The sequence below is a fragment of the Gavia stellata genome, chromosome Z, assembly GCF_030936135.1.
Source record: "Gavia stellata isolate bGavSte3 chromosome Z, bGavSte3.hap2, whole genome shotgun sequence".
Taxonomy (NCBI): Eukaryota; Metazoa; Chordata; class Aves; order Gaviiformes; family Gaviidae; genus Gavia; species Gavia stellata.
The window spans coordinates 32,232,622-32,256,490 of NC_082637.1; the positions used below are offsets into that span (position 1 = coordinate 32,232,622).

Genomic DNA, 23,869 nt, shown 5'->3' on the forward strand with positions numbered 1-23,869 from the left:
TATTTTTAGTAAAACAGATTTTCAGAAAATCACACTGGCGTTCTTTAGCTTTATTACTTTTAAAGAGTAAGATGCCTTTACTACATTTCCTAACACCAGTGTTATATTGAAGGAAGAGGGGAAAAGGGGACAGCTGATGGTTGTTTTTTTTTCTTTTCATGTATATGCCTGATCATAAAGTGTGCATGACATGCCTTTTCTTGGCTCTGCTTTTAATATTAAGAATGAACATTTTTGGTTTTCCTTAATTTCTTCTTTTTTTTTTTAATTTGGTGCTTTATTTCAGAGTACAGTGAGACACACCACACCACTAATTATAAACTTATTTCTCTAAAATAACTAGCTTACCTTTTGGCTGTTGAAGTAGCTTAATTCAGAATATGAGTTTAAGAGAAACTTAACTGCTGTTGTTTTAATACAAACTACTTAACATGAAATGCTACTCTGTCAAATCAGTAGATGTTAATAAATATCAAACACAAGGCTTCTTTTACAAACCATAATGAATTTTGTACAATACTTCTAAAGCATTTGATTTTATTTATGTATAGCCTAGTTGCTATGAAGATTGACAATTGTAAACATGCATCCCAAGTGGATGTATGTATTTGCAAAGACAGTACAATACACCTTTTAAAAAACCCCAAAGATTGAAATTCCTGTACCATTGAATTCAACGAACAATAACCAGTGTAATTTTGGGGATCAGGACTTTTTCATACCTGATTCTGCTTGTGGATTTTTTGTTAGTTGCTTTAAACTGCAAACTAAACAGTCGTCTTAACTATGCGAGATATCAACATAAGTAACTTTTCATTTAATCAATGTTTTTGTTACATAAAAAAAGAATTTAAGCTAGATTCTTACTGTTCCTTGTGGATTTTACTGCTATAGGTTAATTATGATTCCTATGATGATACATTTTAGAATACCAAACTGTGTGGGTTTTTACCAGGCTTATGTCTATCATAAGATCAGCTACAGTAAGTTTCTGTAGTTCTTGTTTTCTGAGAATATATAGTGTTGGTTTTGGGTTTTTATTTTTGCTATTCTTTTACATTCAGACCTGGGGATCAGAAGGGTATCATCTGTGGGTTATTGATGGGAATTCTTCTTCAAACATGAAGTCTGAAAGAGGTGCAAATAATGAAGCTCGCCAATTTGGTATTCTGCAGTTTCATTTCATCAAGAGTGCACTCACTGTTAATCCTTGTATGGTAAGTTTTTCGTTGATAAAAATATCCTTATTTTAGAACATACTTCCAGTTTACAGGTGACCTCTGAGTTACTCTCTTAACAGGTTTTAAGTCTGTTTTGCAGCTATTAGACTGGTCTTCCTTTTTTCTCATAGAGCCTTTAAAATGGTACTTTGAAAATACTGCTATGCAATACTGTAACATAAAACCTACTAGTGCATAGTGACACAAAAACTGATAACAGCCTTAACGCTTATTTTCGTATTGTTTATGTAGAACCTGTTAATATATTGATCGTGTGTTTTCCTTTGTTTTCTGTACATAGAATTCAAGGTTGCTTTTGTTTTTGTGTTGTTTTGTTTTTCATGTAGAGTAACCAGGAACAAGTCCTCCTTCAAGGAGAAGATCGCTTGTATTTGAACTGTGGAGATGCAACGCAGGCTCAGAGTCCCAAAAATACTTCAGCACACTCTGAACATAAGCCTACCAGGGAAAGAGGCCCATTTTCAGATGGCAGTTTAGATTCTCAGGGTTTAAGCACTTTACTAGGACACAGGCATTGGCATGTTGTACAGGTAATGGTTGCTGGTAGCCCATATGTACTCTGTGCTTGCGACAGTTTATAGGACAGGAATTTGCAGCTGATCTCATCACTCTCTGCCATATCCTTTTCCTCTAGTATGAGATCATTGCCTTTTTATTGCCTCTTGGGTTTCCCCTGGTACAGCTTTTTCTTATTGCCAAATGGTAAAGGAATGTTGGCCATCTCAGCCTTGTGGCTATGAGTCTGCATCCTAGCCAATAAAAAAATCTAAATGTCTTTTCAACTTCAGGAAGGAGCGGTTAAATTACTTTCCTGTGCTTTGAAAGGGAGAATCAGTGCAGCGTGCAAGAAATCCTGTAGGGATTTGTTTTGTTACTTATGCAAATTGCTTTAAGCATAGTCAGCTGATGAATACAGCCTTCAGTCTTTGGCTGTGTTTTCAAGCAGTCTTAATGGCATCTATTTAAGCATGTAATTAAAACTTCACAATATCAAGCTTGCAAAGAAGAAATTATTTCCAGGGGTAGTAATGGGACAGTTTCTATTTTCTCTGTAATGTAGAGGAAATACTAAATAACTTTTAATCTGTAATTCTAGTGTGTGTTCTTCTACACTTGAATTGGTAGATAATTTTCTAAATAAAGGTTTTTAAAAGGTCCCCAGGATTTTGTTTTTCACATAGTACATGAATCAGTATTATTAAACAGCATTTGACTCTAGGCATGTATCTCAGATTCTAGATACTGTTGAATTTCCACTTTAGCTGGCCAGGTAGCTCTTACAATCGTAGAATCCTTTAGGTTGGAAAAGACCTTTAAGATCATCAAGTCCAACCGTTAACCTAACACTGCCAAGTCCATCACTAAACCATGTCCCTAAGTGCCTCATCCACATGTTTTTTAAATACCTCCAGGGATGGTGACTCAGCCACTTCCCTGGGCAGCCTGTTCTAATGTCTGACAACCTTTTCAGTGAAGAAAGGGTTTCTTCTGTCTTCTGTGTAGGAGTAAAACTAACACAATTGGCATTACTGTGGGGAGCAACATACCCACAAGAACAGCCAATGACTGTGTAATGAAAACACCTACCTGCCTTGTATCAGACCAGGAATTGGAGTTTGAACCTGGATTTGTATCATCCCATGTGACATGAAGAATCCAGGATCAAGATTTAATTTGACATATCGCTGTCAAATGCTCTAATAACAAGGCTTTTGGATGTGCTGGCATGTATTTCTGGTGGGGTTAGACATTTCATCCCAACACTGAAAGTCCCTCCTGAATGCTATGATTATCAAAACTTGTATGTTCTCATGAAAGGTTCTGATGGAGGAGAAGTACCTAGGGGGGGAGAAGAGCAACTTTTGACTATTAATGTGTAATATAGTATTAGCTGTTCTATGTTGTTAATGCATTTCTGTATTTCTTGTAGTTAAAAACAGGCTAATATTTAGGCTTCAGCAAGTTTTGGGGGGAGGGAAGTGATTGTATTTAAAAAAGAAATCCCAACATTAAAAACCTTTAAGCCAGTGTTTTGGAAAAACATGGACATTGTACAAATTCCTTTAGAACATTATAATTAATCACTACTTTAATGGTGCTTGGCATAGTTATGTGGTTTTGTTTTTCTCTTTTTTTTTTAGATTCATACTACGTATCTAGAGAGCAACTGGCCTATAAGGGTGAGTTATTTTAAGAGTATGTTCTTGCTTCTTTAAAACTATTGGGTTTTTATAACTGTCCCTTAGGGTTGCATGAGCTCTGGAAGATGAAATCATTGTTTTAAATTACAGAAAGAAGAATGAGTTGCGCAGTAAAGTAGAAAACATGAAGATGCTTTACAAGTTTTGACTCTGACATTATATTGCCTTGTAATGATGTACTTGGATAGGATATATAATTTTAAAAAGTTCCCTCCTGAGATTCTGGGTTTTTTCTCTTTGAACAGTTTTCAGCTATTGACAAGCTTGGACAGAATGTAGCTGTTGTTGGCAAGTTTGGTTTTGCACATTATTCTTTACTCACCAAAAAATGGAAGCTGTTTGGAAACATTACCCAGGTGAGAGGTTATGGTACCTTATTCGGGTATACTGGGGAGGTTGTATTTGTTGGAACGTGACTCTTGGAGAAAATTTAAAAATACCTTTTTCAAATAAACAACCTATAGACACACTTGGGATTAGGGATGCTGGTTTTGCATGCGTTTTCATAAAATGGCTGAAACATTTATCTTATGGCTTTTGCACAATAATTTGTGTCTTATTATTAAAAGGTTTCCAAATCTGAGTGCATATGGTCAGACACTCCCATATGTCTTGTCTTAGAGTTTGTGTGAGATGTAGCTTTGGATGCCAAGCTTGTAAATTCTGGCCAGAAGCAGAACAATAATTTGAGACAGTTCAGGCATGCCAGTAGCATAAGGAACTGTGGAGTTGTGTTTTGCAAGATTATGTTTGTCCTTTGCATACTATTCTTTAGTACTTTGGTTTTTTTAAACAACAAAAACTTCATATACATAGATTGTCTTGTCACCGTCAGTAAAGCTTCCAGAGATCATGTATGGTTTTCAGAAATTACCAATAGAACGTATGTGCGTGTGTGTGTGTGTAAGTATATAAAAATACGTACACTATGTCATTTGCTTGCTTTTTTTCAGGAGCAAAATATGATGGTAACAGGTGGCTTAGCATGGTGGAATGACTTCATTGTTCTTGCATGTTATAATTTAAATGATCATCAGGAAGAGGTGAGGTATTTTTCTTCAAAGTAAATAAATCATGTTTAGAATATCTATATAACACTACTCTTCTACAGTAGTATTATAAATATGAAAAGCTTGACACATAGGTGGCTTTTGGTCATGTTCAGAAATTCTTTATTAATATGTAAGTAATTCTTTGCGGAAAAGTTTGTGATTGCTATTAAAAACTATTTTCTGCTAACTACTATGAATCTACTCATTGTTCTGAAAAGTTTGTGACATTTTTGTATGTTAGCATAAAGCCTGTTTTGAGATACCTAGTTACAGTATTTTGAGACACTTCTGTAAAGTTTTAAATTAGATGGGCAGAAGAGCTTTACTTACTCTTTGCTTATTATAACTAATGAATAAAACTCCTTCCTTGTGTTTATTGTTCAGTACTTGAGACTTGGCTGTATTGTTCTTTAACCACTTTGGATGCAATAATATAATGCAGTGGAAAAAACAAAAACCCAGTAATGTGTCTTGCTAGAAATCCATGACAGCCATTCCAGAAAAAAGAAAATAATTGAATGTGGAATTACTATTAGTATATACTACCTGTATTCAAACTAGTCCTTTTCCTTGTAGCTGAGAATCTACCTGCGAACGTCTAATCTTGACAACGCATTTGCACACATCACCAAAGTGCAAGCAGACACGTTACTACTGAGTGTCTTCCGGGACATTGTAATATTGTTCAGAGCAGATTGTTCCATTTGCCTTTACAGTATTGAGAGAAGGCCTGAAGGGTGAGTATCAGTATTTAAATGCTTTTGCAGTAAAGTACTGGTAAATCTGTTCTCAGTCAAGTAAATTCTTATGATAATATAAAGTTGTTTGATAACTTGTGGAGTCAGATTTTTTCGAATACATAGGGGTAAGAGTTATCTGTATGCACAAGTGATAGTTCATGAGTGTTGTCACTTGCATGCATGCAGATACACACATTAGGTCGGGAGGTAGTGATTGAGATATGCGCGTTTCCAGCTGTCTGTACAAACATGTTCTAGCTGATACGAACTTGAAAACTGAATGTAAATAGAAGAAAAAGGTACTAAAAGGCATCCACTGAATATTTTTAATAAAAAATGTTTCTAACATTAGCAGTAGTAATTGGTGAGGGTGGTGGCAGAGTAGCAAAGATGAAGAGAGAAAAGGTTTGGTCTGTGGTGTGGTTGTGGGGAGCTATTTTGGTGCAAAAGAAGTAGCAACATAAGAGCCGGATACTTTCAGACAGTTAATATTAGTGAACCTAAGGAGGAGATAAAGATTCCCAGACAGTTTTTTGAACTTCCTAAGCAGGTGATTTTTCTTACAGTTATGGCATCTTGGTTTCAGCAAGAAGGGACCTTTTGTTTGTTTTAGCAGAGAGCAAGCTGTTGATCCATTTTAGAGAAAATCACTTTAGAGGAAAATATTTTCAATGCTTTTTGAAGAAAACTCCAACAAAATTCAAACCCTGGAATTGTCTTATTGAAGGGTGAATAGAGTCTTACTCTGAACTATCTGATGTTGCCTTCTCATAGCTGTATTCCCCAAATTTATAAAGATAAAGTAGCTGAGCTTATGTTTATTTGGTAACTTTATGTAGAGTAGATATGTGGGCCTGTGGGATTCCTGGTTAAAGGAAAGTAATTTTGGTCTGTAGAGTAAACTGTTCGATGAGGTTAAGTTGCTTATTTTCATTAGGTTTACTTAAAGATACTAATTTGATGTTAAATACTATTTTAAAGTTGCTAAACATAGTCGTCTTTCCTTTCAGTCTTATCCCTACTGCCAGTATCCAAGTTCTTCAAGAAGTGTCCATGTCTCGGTACATTCCTCATCCTTTTCTTGTAGTGTCTGTTACATTGACATCGGTGAGGACAGAGACTGGCATCACCTTGAAGATGCCTCAGCAGGTAACAGGTCTATAGTGCTCAAAACTTAAAAGAATTGGTGCCTGGATTTGTTAGCTTAGTCCTCAAAGGTTACCTGGCTGATAAATGAATCATAAATCAATGGTTCTTCTATGGGGTAAAATGCAGAACATGTTTTTTCTGATGCTTGTTATGTAGGTATTTTATGTGTGAATTGGGGGGGTGGGGGTGGTTAGAAATAAAACCCAAACTCTTACTTCTATTTTATATCTTCCCTTATCACCTTGTAAAGTTTGGGGCCAAATCTTGGAGGGCAAATTAAACTTAACTATGTCAAGGGTACGTTTCTCTATTGTGTATTAAAAGTTGAACACCAGAGCAATCCATGGCATTAGGAAGTGCCTTTCTTGAAGCAACAGGTGTGTTACTCAAAGAGTAAACACAAAAAAGGAAAAGATGGCATATGACCCTATAAGGTTACTTCTAGTCAGTTTCCTACTACACTGAAGTAACATAACCTCTCCCACTAGTTATGTCAGGAGATAGGCCAACAGCCAAACAGTGACTAAGGTGTGAAGGTGAAGCCCTGTCTTAACTCCAGGAAATTATTCAGGCCACTGAAAGCACAGTGCAAAGAGAACTTGCATTTTTGTTGTCTGTGGTGTAAACAAATTAACTATTTGAGTAGCTGCAGTATGAAGCATATGTTCTCATCAGAGCAGCTACCTTAAGATAGTTCAGAAGTTGCGTTGTCTGTGAGGCAGGCCCGTAGACATGTGAAGTTGCATGTTTATCTCCATGTAGCAAAGCCACTGGCAGATACAAAAGCAATGGCACAGATGTAAAATCTGAAGGTTTGTGCTTGCTTCCTTCAGTTCACTCTAATTTAGTGTCCCACAATGCTGAACATGTGTCCTGAGACTTTGATACAAGCTTAGACAAGGGCATGAAAGGCAGCACGCTTGTGGTTTTCTAGTCCATCTTGGCATGAGACAGCATCCTTATTCCTGAACTACCTGAGCTATGGTGCTTCCTAATTCTGAGAAAAAGCTACTGAAACTTTAGACCACTAGTAATATTTTAAACTTAGCTTCAAACCAAACAAATATTACCCCTTGTCTTTCTAACTAAGAGCCCGTATCTTCAAACTTTGTCAATCCTCCTGATCACAAGCAAAGTATTAATGTTAGCACTGAATATGATGCTGCACTGTAGACAAAGCAATATGTCTGACTTAACAGAGTGTGTCAGCCTTTTCAGTGTTGTTACCTATTAGTGACCTTAACCCCTGATGCTGCAAATTTACCATACAGGCCCTCTACATGTGTATTTTAAAACTAAACTTGATACACAGCATGGTATTAGCTCCAGTGACTTGGTTTAAAATTAACATGAAACAGTTCTGAAATAAATCTTTAGAAAGAATACTTTGCTTTCTTGATATATCTACTAGAAAGATTTTACTCTAACTACAGCTTCTAAAAGTTCAAGATGCTGTACAAGTGTGGCTAAACTCTTTTTGGCTCAACTCTTTTTGGCTTACGTACCAGTGTTAGTCTTTGCAGTCAGATACTGGCAATCATATAGTGGTGATACTGATAAGAATACAGAGCTTTATTTTTCTTAAAATGCTGGTGGCTTACCCATGCCAAGAGGCATAGTTGGAAAAAGCCCATATCAAATAAACACATGGAATGAGTCTAGTGAACAAGAAACCTTCCAGAATTTACTCCTTTGCACAAGAACTACATAAATGAATCTGTTGGTAGGTACTTAGTTCTACTTGATTTTTCTGAGTCCTGCATTGAATTTGGTTGTCTGTCATCTCTGTACAGCGGTGCAGTTAACTTAATCTTTTTATTCTGGGTTTGTATTGTGGTTATGGGTAAAAAAATGCATTCAAAAAGCTTAAATAATTTGCATAATACTCTTATCCTTAGGCTTGTGAGGCTGAAAGTATTATGCTAAACTTAGCAGGACAACTCATCATGTTGCAAAGGGATCGATCCGGACCCCAGATACGAGATAAGGATAATAATCCTAATCAAAGGAAGCATGTGAGTAAATATATGTGGAATATTGTGTATGGCTTCAAAGATGTTGTCAGTGACTGAAGTTGTGGAAGGGAGTGATCCAGGCATAAAGAAAAGAGGTCTATAATGCAAGGCAGTGTCTACATTTACAGGCTGAATTGTTAGCTGGAAGTAAATCACTACTCCTGTGATTTCCCCCCCCCCCCCCCCCCCCCCCCTAAGAATCTGTGAAATGTTACTACTTAATTGTGTGAATGTCTAACTAAAGTATTTACTACTTGTGTTTACTACTTGTATTGCAGTTTTAAGCATAAAGGTCCTGTGCAAAATTTGGTATGCATGAATGACAGAAAATCTCGAGGCTATCTAAAACTGTTCTGTATGTTTATGGAACATGGTAATTTTTTGCAGAGTATGTTTACAACGTTCCTAAAAACAACAATAATAGAAATTAGTGACTGAACTTTTCAATTTTTCTGTACTGATGAAAAACAATTCTGCATGAAACAAGCACTTTGGGAGAGTGAAATCTGAAAAGTTTAGATGAAGAGCTGTTTGCAACTCAGACAGTAGCAAATTTGGTGTTTATAGTAATTTCGTCAGTTCTAGATTGGGCTCTTGGGCTAATTGAAGAAGCAGAGAGCAGGTTTTTATTTTCCTCCCTTATTGTCACCCCTCTGGCTTCCTGACTAAGTATAAGGAGGTTAAAAAAATGAAAGAAATCTCTTTTGAGTTAATGTAAGTGATAAGTGGTGTTTTCCCAGGTGCTAGGGTGCAGTTAAGGGATAAGCAGATTTGTTTCTTCTTTGTTAGACGAGTAACACGTTTGAAGAGAGTAGTTCTTAGCTGAAAAAGAAGTTCTTGTGAAGAGGGTAAAAAAAAAAAACCCCAAAGGAATAATGAATTCTGATGGATTTTTTTTTTCTTTTTTTTTTTAAATAGCTGCCTTTTTGTGCTCCAGTTGTCCTAGCCCAGTCTGTTGAAAATGTATGGACTACTTGCAGGATCAACAAACAGAAACGCCACTTGTTGGAGGCTCTGTGGCTCAGCTGTGGTGGGGCAGGTATGAAAGTCTGGCTTCCCCTGTTTCCCAGAGATCATCGAAAACCACATTCCTTTCTGTCAAGACGGATCATGCTGCCTTTCCACATCAACATATACCCATTGGCTGTTTTGTTTGAAGATGCCTTGGTTCTTGGTGCTGTTAATGACACTGTGCTCTATGACTGTTTATACACTCAAACCAGTGCTAGAGAACACTTAGAGGTTCTCTTTCCTTTCTGCATTGTTGAGAGAACCTCTCAGATCTACCTCCATCACATTTTACGCCAGCTCTTGGTTCGGAACCTCGGTGAACAAGCCTTGCTTTTGGCCCACTCGTGTGCCACATTACCATACTTCCCTCATGTACTAGAACTGATGCTTCATGAAGTGCTGGAAGAAGAAGCTACCTCGCGGGAACCCATTCCCGACCCTCTGCTTCCCACTGTGGCGAAGTTCATTACAGAGTTCCCCCTCTTCCTGAAGACAGTTGTTCATTGTGCTAGGAAGACAGAATATGCCCTGTGGAATTACCTTTTTGCTGCTGTTGGAAACCCGAAGGACTTATTTGAAGAGTGCTTAATGGCCCAGGACTTAGACACAGCTGCTTCTTACCTTATTATCCTACAGGTAATGGTACCTCATATATTGCAAGTATTTAAAAAATATTGTCATACCAAAGTTACATGTTAAACAAATTTTTAATTTAACAGTTTTCTGTTGAGATTATGTCCAGTTGTGAAGGGGGGGAATATCGTGCAATGTAAGTAGTTAGCTTACTGTTATAAAAAGGAAAATAATACCATGCAGTTTGCTGCTTCTAATCTCTGGTATACTTGAATATGACATGATGTGGTTTGACTTAATAGGACTTTTGCTGCTTGATGGCAAAAGCAAATTAATTAATTATGCTTTATTACTTGCAGAATATGGAAGTTCCAGCAGTTAGCAGACAACATGCTACTCTCCTGTTTAATACTGCCTTAGAGCAGGGAAAGTGGGATCTTTGTCGTCATATGATCAGATTTCTTAAAGCCATTGGCTCTGGAGAAACAGAGACACCTCCAGCTACACCAACAACTCAGGTTTGTGATGAAAATAGTAAATACTGTGCATCAGACCTTGTATGACTAATCTTGCTATTACATGTTTGCTCCTTTGACTGTATGTTTGGGTTTTCTTGGTTTTAGGAACCTAGTTCAAGTAGTGGCTTTGAGTTCTTCAGACATCGCAGCATTAGTTTATCCCAGTCAGCAGAGAATCTCCATAGCAAATTTAACTTGACAAAAACACTGAGCATGCCCTCTGGCCCATCTGGAAAAAGGTAATTGGTAGTAATGTCCTCTCCTTCCCCACTTTGTTAGGTACCGTACTAACTCTCTTACCAATTTAAGTTATAGAAGTACATTATGTGATAGAGTTAGGTTTGTCCTAGTCTCCCTCCACATCCTTCTGCATTTGTCTTTTCCCAAGTCTCGTAATGTCTGTGCCTCTCTCTTACGCTCTTGGGAGAATATATTCTCAAACATGTAAATATATGTGTGTGTGTGTTCATATGTATATATGCACAGGCACACTTCCATGGATATGGCTGACCAAAAGCCTCTGAATCCATTGGATGCATATGTAATAATTTAAATAGCTAGTAAGACCACATGCCTTACTTGAACAATCTGTTTTGCTGAAAGATATATCCTGAACAGCTCACAGTACTGCAGCATCATAGTATACATTGCACTGTGATACTGTGCACATCTTGATCTAGCAGTGTGTTGTGAAACCATAAATAGAACCTTTTAATAGCTTGGGGTGAATCTTTCTTAAACTGAGGGAATTCATATTGATCAGTATTAATGTTCAGAAGCAGCACTGAGCTGGGACTCCTTGGTTTTGGCTTTTTTCCCCATATAAGACCTTCAAAACAATCTTAGTACAAAGTCAAATACTTTTATTTAGTAATTTTCCATAGAGAGTAGGAAGGGTCCATTGTTAGGAAGGGTCCTAGACTAATACTTGACTTGTTCTTTAAACTTGTTTCTCAGAAGTTACTTCGCAATGGCATCTGGCTGTTACCTCTCCTTCACTTTTTTTCTGCATTGCTAATAGATTAATACTCTATGGACACTGCTGCTGTTGTAACTTCCTTCCCTTACCTGTCACTTACCTGTTGAGGCAGTGGGATCTTTTAGAGAACATAAACAGCAAGGAATGGTGGAAACTGCTTTTGTTGGTATATAGAAAGCTCCTGCTTCTACTCTTGTGACTCAATGTACTGTGGTTGTGGCCAACAGCCTTTATGACTCGTTTTATCAGTCTTTGTGTCACTGTTCTCTGGTCTGTCTATAGGTGGAGTAAAGACAGTGACTGTGCTGAGAACATGTACATTGACATGATGCTCTGGCGGCATGCTCGGCGTCTGCTAGAAGAAATCAAGCTGAAAGACCTTGGCTGCTTTGCTGCACAGCTAGGCTTTGAGCTGATAGGCTGGCTGTGCAAGGAGCGAGCCAGAGCGGCCCGTGTGGAGGATTTTGTGTTCGCTTTGAAAAAGCTACACAAGGATTTCCTCTGGCCGTTTCCAGTCATACCGGCTTCGTCCATTAATTCACCTTTCAAGAATGGAAAGTACAAGACAGGTGCTGTAACATGAGTTGATTTGGACTAGGTTTCCTTCCTGCAGTCCTACACCCATCAGTCTGAATCTGTCCTTTCGCAGTTCAGCCAAGCAAAGAACAGGCTGAGGCTTGCCACCTGCATAGCTTTCCATGTGTGTGTTTTTTGAAGTGATTCTGTTTAGCACAGATGGCATCTCTTGTGTAGTCTGATTACACTACTGTTTCTGTTGAGGTTTCTTGCTTTCTCAGGTGCACTGAACTGGATATCACTTGTGCAGATGTTGAATTGAACATGGATATTGCTCTTTGATGTAAATTCTGCTACAGAAAATTACTAGAATCAACATTCTTATATAGCCTTTAGATAAGGTTTTGATAAACTTTTTATATTTAAAAAAGTAATGTTCCTAATATTTGAAATTTTTGTTTATGTTAAAGGGTAAGAATTTTGAGGACTTGCTGTAAACCACCTTTGCATTATTAATCTCTCAGTTCACTAGTTTATCTTCTTAGGGCAAAGTTGATACTAGCTGCCAGGTCTTCCTCTTTTTGGTAGTAGCAGCACCATTATTTAGTTCTGTTGATGCTAACACTTCATCAGCTGATAGCTCTCTTATGCTAGTGCTGACATAAAAAGCTGATCAGAATGTCTTGAAATACCTAAGCTTGCTGCATTCCCTTGCTTTTGGTGATTCCTCAGCAAACTATCCAAATATTGACTTAGATACAAGTTTTAGCTTCCTGAAACGCGTGGAGAGCACTTTCCAAATTTCCTTTTTGATGGTTACATGGCTTTTCTTTGGTGGGTTCTTTTTTTTAGCCGTGGGGGAGCAGCTGCTAAAATCTCAGTCTGCAGACACCTTTGTAAACATGGAAATGGACACAGGGGTTTCAAACACACCTCGGAGTCGCAGCTGGCTTGGCACTATCAGCTCCTCTCAGAGAGACATTGACACAGTTTCATCCCATGGACCACACATGCAAGATGCATTCCTTTCTCCTTTGCTAAGTAAAGGTTAGTCACTCTTCCTTCTCTCTGCTCATTGGAAAAATGCACCTGGAAGTATGCACTTGTATTTTGAGATTTGCATGCCACTGCTGTATGTTGTTGCTTCTCAACTGCTGATAACCGTAAGTCAGGAAAAAAGAGGACTTGTTGAAAAGTGAACTGAAGTTTTTACAACAGAAAGATAATGCCCATGTCATACATCTTTAAGTACTTGAAGTAGAATATTAAATTGATATTTGCCGAAGTTCCTGTCTGTGGTGGTAACTTGAAATTTAGTATTTTTACAGTCTGGCTGGGAAAAGTGTTGTAAGTTTTTTTTATCTTTGTTTCTTGCACGAGTCGGCCTCTTGCACAGCTTGGCACTGTTCTAATGCATTAACTTTGTGCTTTGGGATTTCTTTAGAAAGATATTAGATACATTCTTTATTGAGGAAGTTGAGGAAATTATAGTCCCATATAGTTTTCTTTTTTCCTATGACTTTGTATAAATCGCTTTTCTAAAAGCTCAAATGTGTGATCAGCTTATGAAAAGACAAAGGTGAATTTTATTCTCTATGCATCTTTTCTGACCACAGTCAGAGACAGGAAATGTTTATCAGACCGTTCATCTCCTTTTTTTTTTCTTTCCTTTTTTTAACTCCCTCTTGTCCTCAAGCATAGAGCAGTGTTTTCAACAGTGTCTTTGTCATGTGATTTTTCACTTTATTATGGGAAAGACATAAGTACCTAAGTGTGAACTACAAACTCCCCAAGACACTAGGCCTCCTGTGAGAATCAGAGCACTTGGAGCTGCTATTTAACAAGTTGACGTGCTTTAAAAAAATTAAGAAAGAGTGAGGTTTTCTCCCTCTGTTTGGGCACTTCCTCATTCTGTTTACACTCCTGTTTCTCTTGTTTATTCCTTCTGGAGACTGCAAGAATGCATTAGGTTTAAGAAAGTTTTGTTGTAGAACTCTCCAAAAAAGCATAATTTACATGGGGAAAATGTTATTTCTCTTTTCATCACACTATCTTGTACCGCTGTCTGCCACTACCGCTGTTTCTATAAGCAAGTATCTTGATATTTTTCTGAGCTGGATGAAGACCTTTGAGTTCAATGGACTTTGGTATGCATTTTGAAGCAGTTAATTTCTAAAGTGAAACTAAATTAATAGTCTTTAAAACATTGCAAGCTGAATTCTAATAGTAATAATTTCACAAATAACTAATCCAGCTGTGGTATTCATGGACAAGAAGCTAATAAAATAACTTTATGACTTTCTAAACATTTTCCACAGAGAAGATGCATCTACTTTAATATGGAAACTGTTCTGGAGGGTGGGTGACTTCATGACAAACCCCTGTAATGATTTTAGCTTTGCTGTTACTGTTCCTCTGAAAATTCTGTAGCTACATCTGCTCTTTGTGTTTTTATTAGAAACACACACTTTTTTTTTAAGTAGTGCAGGTAAATATTTAACATTACCAAGCATTCAGAATCTTTGGGGTTTCGTATGAAGAAAAGAACTTAATATTGCATCTTCATTTTTAACAACGTTGAAGGTTAAGAAAGCAGTAGCTTTAGACAGACTGCAACCCTTCCTACAGACTAGTTCTAGGACTATAGTATGTAAGAGACTGTCACAGTGCTCTTAAAATGATTGCCAACACATCTTTAGGATCCCTTATTGATACTATTCTGCAGAATTATTTTTATTTGATAGAAAAACTACTGCATTCCTGCAATAATAGTTCTAGCATATAGTGTGACAAGAAGAATGCTGAAGTGGGATGGACAGTGTGCCTGAAGTAACTTCTTAGCACTGCGATGCACAGCAAAGCAGTACTGTGTAATTTGTCAATTTCTATAGGAAGTAGTTCAGAAATTCTGAGTCTTACTAAAGTAAGTAGTTTCTTTTTCCCTTATGTTTCTGAGTGTTTTTGATAGGTGACGAATGCAGCATTGGTTCAGCAACGGACCTGACTGAAACAAGTTCTATGGTGGATGGTGACTGGACCATGGTGGATGAAAACTTCTCCAGCCTAAGTTTAACTCAGTCAGAGCTTGAACATATCTCTCTAGAACTGGCTAGTAAAGGGCCGCACAAGTCACAGGTCCAGCTGCGGTAAGTAACGTAATCTTTGCGTTTGAAACTTAAAATTACTAGTACGCAGCATTAGGAGAAAGAAACACTGTCTACAGAATCACACTGGGATTTTGTCTTCAGAGTGGAAAAAGAAATAAGTAGACTGTTTTTCCATGTAGGTACTTGCTACATATCTTCATGGAAGCAGGATGTCTGGATTGGTGTATTATCATAGGCCTTATCCTCAGAGAATCTTCAGTAATCAACCAGGTTTTCAGTATAATGCAATCCTCTGATATTGATGGAGAAATCTGTCAGAATATCAAGACCGGCCTATATGCTGTTGACAAATGGGCTTCTACAGATTGGTAAGTGTTATTTTCGACCTTCATTTTTATTTCAGCTGTAGATAATTAGTTACCTAAAAAATAACATTATCTCAGCCCTAGCTGAAACAAGTATTTAACCTAAAAAATAACATTATCTCAGCCCTAGCTGAAACACGTATTTAACCTAAAAAATAACGTTATCTCAGCCCTAGCTGAAACAAGTATTTAACCTAAAAAATAACGTTATCTTAGCCCTAGCTGAAACAAGTATTTAAAAGCACTTTTGCAGAAAACTTCAGACAGTCACTTAATACAGTTGTGATCAAATTGGAAAAAAAAACCCAACAAACCAAACACAAAACAACCAACCCCCAACTTTTATTGTTTGTTATGGTTGCCTTTTCCCCTCTATCTAAAAAAGTTTCTGTACTTGAAGGATTATAGAAGATACTAATTTATATTAAACATCTCCCAAGAAAAGCTGCTTTTCAGGCATATGACAGAAGTACTATTTTTTAATTCACTCATGGTGTTCTATACCATTATTTTCCTAGCCCTGGGTACAAGCCATTTCTAAATATCATCAAACCACAGATACAGAAACTAAGTGAAATAGCAGAAGAGCAAGTACAGCCTGAAGCTTTTCAGCCAGTGAATCCTTCTAAGGTTACCGAACAAGCGAACCCCAGAGCTGAGGAAAGCAGGACTTCATCTAGCCATGGCACTAATCCTCAAAGTGATGCTGGCAACAGCAATGCAAACAGGCACGAAGAGGACAAGTCTAAGACAGAGGATGAGGATTCATTCCAAGAAGGTAGTTATGACTGTATTGTGTCTTAAATGGAAGAGGAACAACTTCCCAAGCATCAGGTGTGAAAGGAAGCAAACCAGCTCTTAGACATGCTTCCATGTTTTGGATTTGAACTCTTTTTTTTTTTTAAATATATTTCAATCTTTGAAATCTTTAGTGGGGATAACTACACAGCAGTTTCATCTAAGAATTTCAGAAGGAGGCATTTTTTTTTTTTATGCACTCTTCAGACTGCAGCTTTAGGTTTTCGTACTTAATAGTGTTGAGAGACAATGAATACATATGGAGACAGGTTCAGCTAATGTTCATCGGTACCTTTACATCACCAACACATGTTCTGAAGAAACTACTTACTTATCTCTTGCTTGAGTTTGAAAGGCGAAGAGGGGATTAAATTTAAAAACTCTTATCCTTTGCAGCTTGCCTGCCTAAGAAATGTCTGATCAATGCAGTTCAGATTGGTTTGATACTGATATTTTGTATTAAAGAACTGTAAAATATATTGTATGTTTTTGTGAATACTCTTGTACAAATACTCAAGGTTGTACCATATTTGAAGGTACCAATATGTATTGTGCATGTTTCTAGATTACTAGTAAAGTTAAAGCAGAGTTGCACTTCTTTCTGGATGAGGCATACTTTACTGAGCTAACAATGACACAAGGTGGCTTACCTGTTTTTCACTGCCACTTACAGATCTTTAGTTGGGTTTAAGGAATTGCTGAAGGTTATTTATTTCCTTGTAAATTCTTTTCTGAAAAATGGATTTTTTAAATGTAAATAATCATCATATACTCTTGCTATGGAAAATTGGTTTAACAGCTCATACTTAAACATTTTGCAAACATTTTATAATATGCATACTTATAACTAAGACATATTTAACTTTCATACAATGTTATGGAAAGCTGGCTGCAGAAGTCTGTTGCTTTGAGGTACTTATTTTTTTCTAGCTGCTGTCCCTATGTAATAACTACCTGTAACAGTATTAATTTAGATATTAGCTTGTTTGTATTGTGCAATCTGAACAAAAATGCAACATTATTCATTTTATACGAAATAAACTAGTTTATTTTTTATAACATCACTTGATTACTGACATGGACCAAACTAGTCATCATAGGGTAGTTACAGCATCTGTTGCTTTTCTAGTGTAGTTACTAAATGCACATCCATTTAAACTCTGAAGATTAGGAGTATTCACAATTAAGTTGAAATAAATTGTGGTTTTATCATCTTTATTTCCTTTGTAGATAAGAAAAAGTGCTTTAAAATGTACAAATATTAAACTGTTGCTTTAGAATGGCTTTACTAAGCCAATACAACCAGTACAAGTGCAATAATTGCAAGTATTACTTGGAAAGCTGGAGATTTTAGTGAACGCAGCTTGAACTTCCATTTAAGAGTTGAAACTAATATTGAAGTTATAGGAAGGAAATATGGTTCAAGAGTCCCAGCATTAAGCTTGGTCTGCATCGTAGCTACTGGTTAAAGATTACGTCTATCATACCTACAAGTCTGTTATGATCTGACATCAAAATCCATTATTGTTTTAAGGGGATACTTAAAGCTTTTTTATGATAAAAAAACCTGCTTAATCTATGTTAAATGAAATAAAAATTGTGCTTCAAGTTAATATTTTTCTGTGGTTCTGTGGTAGTGATGTAAGCCAAGCCCATCCTGATCAGCTTTCTGCTGTTCAGGTTTTGGATCTGTACAAGTAAACACATACATTACCTGATATACTAACATTCTTAATATTAGTATCTTACTACTGTGCTACTCTTGTTTAGCAGTTAAATCTTTTTAGTTGTGAATTTTTAGAAGTTTGTAATTCTTTAGTAGCAATTATCTCTATGCAAATCTTATGTGCCAATTTTGTATTTCAATTTCACTGCTGTTATACCTGTAATTAAAAGACAAATGTATTCAACTTTACTTGAAGTTACTCCTATGGAAAAAAACTATTTCTGACTTCAAGCCAGTGACAGTAAATTGCTAGAGTTCAAGTAGGTTGTCTCAGAGAAACAAAGCTCTCAAAGAAACTACGCAGTGAAGATTGTTTTAGTTTGCCACATCATACCCCTGGGGCCTGCTTTACAGGATGATGATATGAAGCTTCTCAGTTTAAAATTACCTTATTAGTGCATCTTTTGAAGTTACATCCACCTATTGTTTTGAAAAGAGGTGTATTGGGTTTAGGGGGCAAGGGTGTGGTAGCAAGGAGGGGCTGCAGGTGTGGCTTCAGTGAGTAGAGCCCAGGAGCTGCCCCTGTGTCAGACACAGCCAGTTCCAGCAGACCCACCATGGGACACAGCTGAGCCCATGAGCCAAGCTCATGCCTCCTCTCTGGTAATATATTTAACAAGGGATAAAAAAATACTGTACAGCAGCTCTGAGAGAGATGATTGAGGCAAAAAAGATGTGAGGAACAGTCCTGCAGCCAGCCAGGCCCATAAAGGAGGAGCAGGAGAAGGTGGTCCAGGCAGGGATCCCCCTGGAGCCTGTGGATCTGTGCAAGCCCACACATACATTAACTGATCCCGACATTCTTAATATTAGTATCATCTTACTGCTGGGCTACTGTTGTTTAGCAGTTAAACCTTTTCAGACCATGGTGAAGCAGGCTGTGCCCCTGCAACCCATTGTGGAGCATGTTGGAGCAGATACCCACACTGCAGCCTGTGGAGGACCTCACAGCAAGTGGATGAGCCCTGAAGGAAGCTGCAGCCCATGGAGAGCCCACACATGACCAGGTTTTCTGGCAGGAACTGAGGCCCATGGGGGACCCTTGCTGGCAGTCTGTTCCTGAAGGACTACCCCATTGAGAGGAGGATCCACACTGGAGCAGTTCATGAAAGACTCTATCCCAGGCAGGGGACACCATGCTGGAGCAAGGGAACAGTGTGAGGAGGAAGGAGCATCAGAGAGGAACTATTATGGACGGACCATGACCCAACCCTTGACTGACTGTACCCGATCCCTCTGCACCATTGTGGAAGAAGAGGTAGAAGGGTGAAGAAGTTGAGTCAGGGAAGAAAGGGGAGGTTGGAGGAAGGTAATTTTATTTTTCTGTTTGTTGCTATCCTACTTTATTTTTAATTGGCAATAAATTAAATTAATTTTCCCCCAGGCTAGTTTGTTTTGCCTATTATAGTAATTAACTGGTGAGTGATCTCCCTGTCTTAACCCATGAGCTTTTTCATCTTACTTTCTCCTTCTGTCCTGCTAAGGACAGCATGTGAGAGAGCAGTTTGGTGGGTACCTGACAGCCAGCCAAGGTTAACCCACCACAAATGGTTTCTTCATCTACATCCTCAGCCTAAACATAGGAAAAATGGGCCATTTAACCAGTTAAGGGTCAACAGTTTCTGTAGAATTCCAACTCACTGTCTCTCTTCTCACTTTGCTTATCCAGCTCATGTAAAATTGTCTTTCCTGGTTCTTGCCAGCCCAGCCTACTTAAGCATTTAGCATATAATGGCATAGAAAGATGTCTGATTTCCTCCTTCACCAGCATTTGCATATCATGAAGTTTTCTTGATCTGGTTCTCATCCTGTACAAAACTGCTTCTGAAAAATATCAACAATGCTGGATTCCTTACTCTCCATTTAAAAAAAATCCTCTCACACAGGGTGTATTTGCAAAACTGCTTGAGTCAAGTCACCTTTTGAGGATAATTTTCACCATCCTTTTTGTCAACCAAAGTAAGGTCATTTTTCACTAGTGTGTTTTAGTCCAAAGCAACTAATTTAAACGGCTTTAGAGCTGAAGTGTCTGTAAGCTACAGGTTGAGATCCACTGCTAACTAAACAAACAAATACATGAATGCATAATCTAGCCAGGACCTGTACAAAAGAGGTCCCTTCTTTTCATTATCAACTGAGGGGAGAAGCTGTCTACAGCTATAATGATATTATAAAAGATGATGGGTGACTTGCTGAGGGTGGTAAGCTGGCTTCAACTGAAGGAGGAGAGCTCCAAAGGAAAAAAAAAAAAGGCCACAGACCCAACTCACTGTCTCATCATAGTTGACTATCCTAGAGCTGAAGACTGTTGAGACTAGTGGGCAGTGAGATGAATGCCAGCTTACGGTGAGTGGCAAAAGTAGTCCCAGCACTTAAACACAGAAAAGGGAGGAGCTTTCTCACAGCACTCAAAGAAAGACATAACTTGCTCTTGCTGAGGAGTTCTCTATTTGTCATGGACCATGCAAAATCAGTAAACTCAAGGAGTTTCCTAGCAGAGAGCACTGAGAAGAGACTTTACAAAAGCCCGCAACTGGAGGCTGAAGCTAGCTAAACAGTTCAGACATAAGGCACCTAACCACTCTTTCATAACTTTTTTAAAATGTTGTTTCCTGTCAAAAAACACCCCACCACCACACACAGAAAAAACAACATACCTGAATAAACTATGCATGGGCAGCTTTCTAAGACAGTTAAATTCACCTGTACCTATTGGCTTTGAAGCTTGTATTTGTTCCAGAGTCTCAGACCAGACTGACAGAATTATTCCTTTCTAGACAAACTACTGCTAACTTTCAAGACTGATTCTTACAGCATTCTGAAACAAATTTTTAAAAAACCTATTTTGTTAATGGCCAGTGATGCTTGACACCCTGCTTGAAATATAGCTAGCAGTGACTAGATCTTCCTAAACTGGCTTATAGTTCCTGCTCAAGTCTCAGCTTTATCCTTGGCATGTTCTCAAGCTGCATCTGCAGCTTTGACAGAACCATAAAGCATCATAACCCAACAAAACCTCTTCTGCAGTGAACAGGGAAGCCTGATGACTAATTTATCCTCTGAAACTAGAACAGATTTTCATAAAGACTGAGAATCCATGTTTTATCTTCAAAACAGAAGTTACACTTGGGCAACTTCATATTGTCTAACCACACAGTTTTGTGACAGCACTTAGGGTTGCTGATCCTGCATAGCTTTTCAACCATCCTTCACTAAGACCACATACCAAGTTCTAAGATGGGTCATCCTGCAGGCTCCTTCCATATTATTATCATCAAGAATCAGATTACGTTTAGCCCTCCAGGAAAAAAGTACTGAACAGCATTTACCATGCAGGTGAACTCTTCAGCAGCTATGTCCCATATGCTACAATTAGCTCTGTATAGACTTGCTAGATCTTGTCTGTTTGATTAGTGTTTTTCCAACAGGCTTGCAACCCAGCCTAGATTGAACAGACATTAAAGACAGGTCTTGCTAACACAGAACAGCTCCAATCAGCTCAACAGTCTGTCGCTTTGTGTATGATAGCTGAATTTTTCCTGTTCATTGCACCTATCCCAACACTTTCTTTCTTCAAACACGTACTTCTACTTGACAGGCAATCTGAAGGTATGGTGACACACTCTAATGCTGCATTAGACTGCATAATCACAACATGCACAGGACTCCTTTGCAACCACATGGTTAAATTGATAAAATACTTATTTCTGAAACTCTTTTACCTATAGATATGTAACAGAGTACTATGTATGTTAATAGAGAACATAATAGATTCTCAAAGCTATCAGAAGTCAGGGAAGAACTCTAGCGTTAAGGAAGAGTAAAGCAGTTTAGAAAAGGCTATGCATGTAAATTATTTCAGATGAACATACGGGAATTCCAATCAACTAGCTGGTTACTGCCCCCACTAAAAATAAAGACTTTTTCTACTCCCATGCCCTTCTATCCTTAAAATTACCAGCTACCTGTTTTTTTTATATTTCACAGAATAAGACAACCAATATGTTTTATGAGAAATAACAAACCACAGTAGCAGAAGACTAATCTGCTTGTACTGAATGGGGAAGCAGATGGAGACTGAAACAGCAAAATTTTCCATCCTGTTTTTATACCTGTGATCAACAGTAAATTTGCTCTCAACTACCAGTTTTGCAAAGAATACTTTGCTACTAGTGACTCTTCCATACCACATCTTGTTTCAAGAAGAATCTTCCTCTCCAGGCAACCAGCCAGGGCCCTAATTTTAACCTTTCGCAGCTCAGATAATTTTTACATTCTTCGGCCACGCATATCTGCCACATAACTCTAACTCTAGCTGTCTAACTCCAGCATTACTTGGCAGTATTTCTACCCCAAGCTTAAATAAAATATTAGTGCAATGAATAAAAACAAATCAAATATGCCTTTAATCATGCTGAAAAAATCAAGTTCCACTGATTAAGTTTCCCTTTTATTTACAAAGATGGAAATTTACAACAAACTAGACATCCCTCATAATTAAATTCTTTAATAAAGGTTAAATCCTGAGTTAGCAAAAGTTATTGCTTCACTGAAGTTGCAGAAATTGCTACCAGCATTTTTATATTTTTGGCTCCCAGTACAAATTCTTCACACAGCACTTTTTCAAAGCTTTAAATCAGAGGCAGAACACAAGATAAAAAAAACTGAGGAAGACGGTAAATACCAGTGCAGCTTTAGTTAACTAGCTGTGCATCAGCTAGAGTACAGTACGAAATGTTTGCTGAGATTCAAGACACACGAGTTATGAATGAAAACTTGTTTTTTCAAATCATTAATAGCACTTCTAAAAAAAAATAAACGCGTAATACAGGAATTGTAGTTTCAAATCAGATACAATCAAGTGACTGATGATTAATGTACATGTTAATGTAGAAAGACCCACTGGTTTTAAGATACTGATGGCCAGTTTATTATGATTACAGTAATTGAACCTCTTACCCTAGTCCATGAGTCAGCTGACAATCTTCATGAATGTACCCTGCAACAAATGAAACTGGTTCTTGCCACTATCCTACAGAACTACCAAAAAATTGAAGAAAAGATACCTGATTGGGGAGCTGCTGTCCATCACAGCTCACATAAATTGAAGTGTCACAAAATTCTCTTTCACATGCCCTGCAAACTTCCCAGTACTAGCATGTTTTTACTCGAAATGATGATACATGCACAAAATCTGCTTTGCATGCTGTTTTGCAATACTCATGAGCTGAACAAAATACTAATCGGTATTGATGTCACAGAATATTTTATATATAGTTTGGAAAAAAGCATGAAGACGTTTCTTCAGGTACACAGAGTTCTTTGGAATTTCAGAAACTAACATTAACTATTATATGGCATTAAAAAAAACCTGGGAGCATAAAAAAAGAGATCAGTGGCTTCTGAACTCAAAGCTTGTCAATTAAAACTGGAAGATACTCTAAATCACTCACAGTAATTTATAAAACCCATCCTGTGGAAATAAACATAAGCAATCCAGAGATATTAGACACCTTTTTAATGATGACTCTTCTAGGTATTTCTCCTTATGGAAAGCAAACCGTATTTTAAGAAACAGTTAAATGTATTAGCAAAGTGCAATACTGTCACATTATCAAAAGTGTCTCCAGAGGAGATACCAAAATTAGCCAATTCTAATAAATTAGAAGATAACTTGAAATTTAGAGTAGATTAATTACAAGACATCCACATCAAGGAGTGGGGACTTAGCACTCTTGCATACAAGACAGCAAGTCACATGCTTATATCCTGATACTGAAAGATCCCAACAGGAACAAAACTACAAGATGATAGGTCAAACTTACCCACTCAAGTTGTAACACTGAAGAGACAGTCAAAAGGGTAGGAACTAAGTTTT

The 23,869-nt window shown here is 37.6% G+C and overlaps 1 protein-coding gene across 2 annotated transcripts in view; it reads left to right on the forward strand.

The window, feature by feature from the left end:
* Positions 1 to 18,444, forward strand: part of RIC1 (RIC1 homolog, RAB6A GEF complex partner 1) — a 48,895-nt gene extending 30,451 nt beyond the window's left edge. The window contains exons 11-26 of one of the 2 annotated variants that reach the window (XM_009819609.2): positions 1,065 to 1,217; positions 1,568 to 1,771; positions 3,383 to 3,421; positions 3,688 to 3,798; positions 4,396 to 4,485; positions 5,071 to 5,231; positions 6,245 to 6,383; positions 8,282 to 8,398; positions 9,317 to 10,045; positions 10,342 to 10,500; positions 10,606 to 10,739; positions 11,762 to 12,048; positions 12,848 to 13,042; positions 14,964 to 15,141; positions 15,282 to 15,470; positions 15,986 to 18,444. In XM_009819609.2, the coding sequence (XP_009817911.2) occupies positions 1,065 to 1,217; positions 1,568 to 1,771; positions 3,383 to 3,421; positions 3,688 to 3,798; positions 4,396 to 4,485; positions 5,071 to 5,231; positions 6,245 to 6,383; positions 8,282 to 8,398; positions 9,317 to 10,045; positions 10,342 to 10,500; positions 10,606 to 10,739; positions 11,762 to 12,048; positions 12,848 to 13,042; positions 14,964 to 15,141; positions 15,282 to 15,470; positions 15,986 to 16,271 (3,171 nt within the window). In that variant the 3' untranslated portion in view covers positions 16,272 to 18,444. The remainder of the gene's footprint in view (positions 1 to 1,064; positions 1,218 to 1,567; positions 1,772 to 3,382; positions 3,422 to 3,687; positions 3,799 to 4,395; positions 4,486 to 5,070; positions 5,232 to 6,244; positions 6,384 to 8,281; positions 8,399 to 9,316; positions 10,046 to 10,341; positions 10,501 to 10,605; positions 10,740 to 11,761; positions 12,049 to 12,847; positions 13,043 to 14,963; positions 15,142 to 15,281; positions 15,471 to 15,985) is intronic. The other variant, XM_059833727.1, reaches the window with a different exon arrangement.
* The last annotated feature ends 5,425 nt before the right edge of the window (positions 18,445 to 23,869 follow it).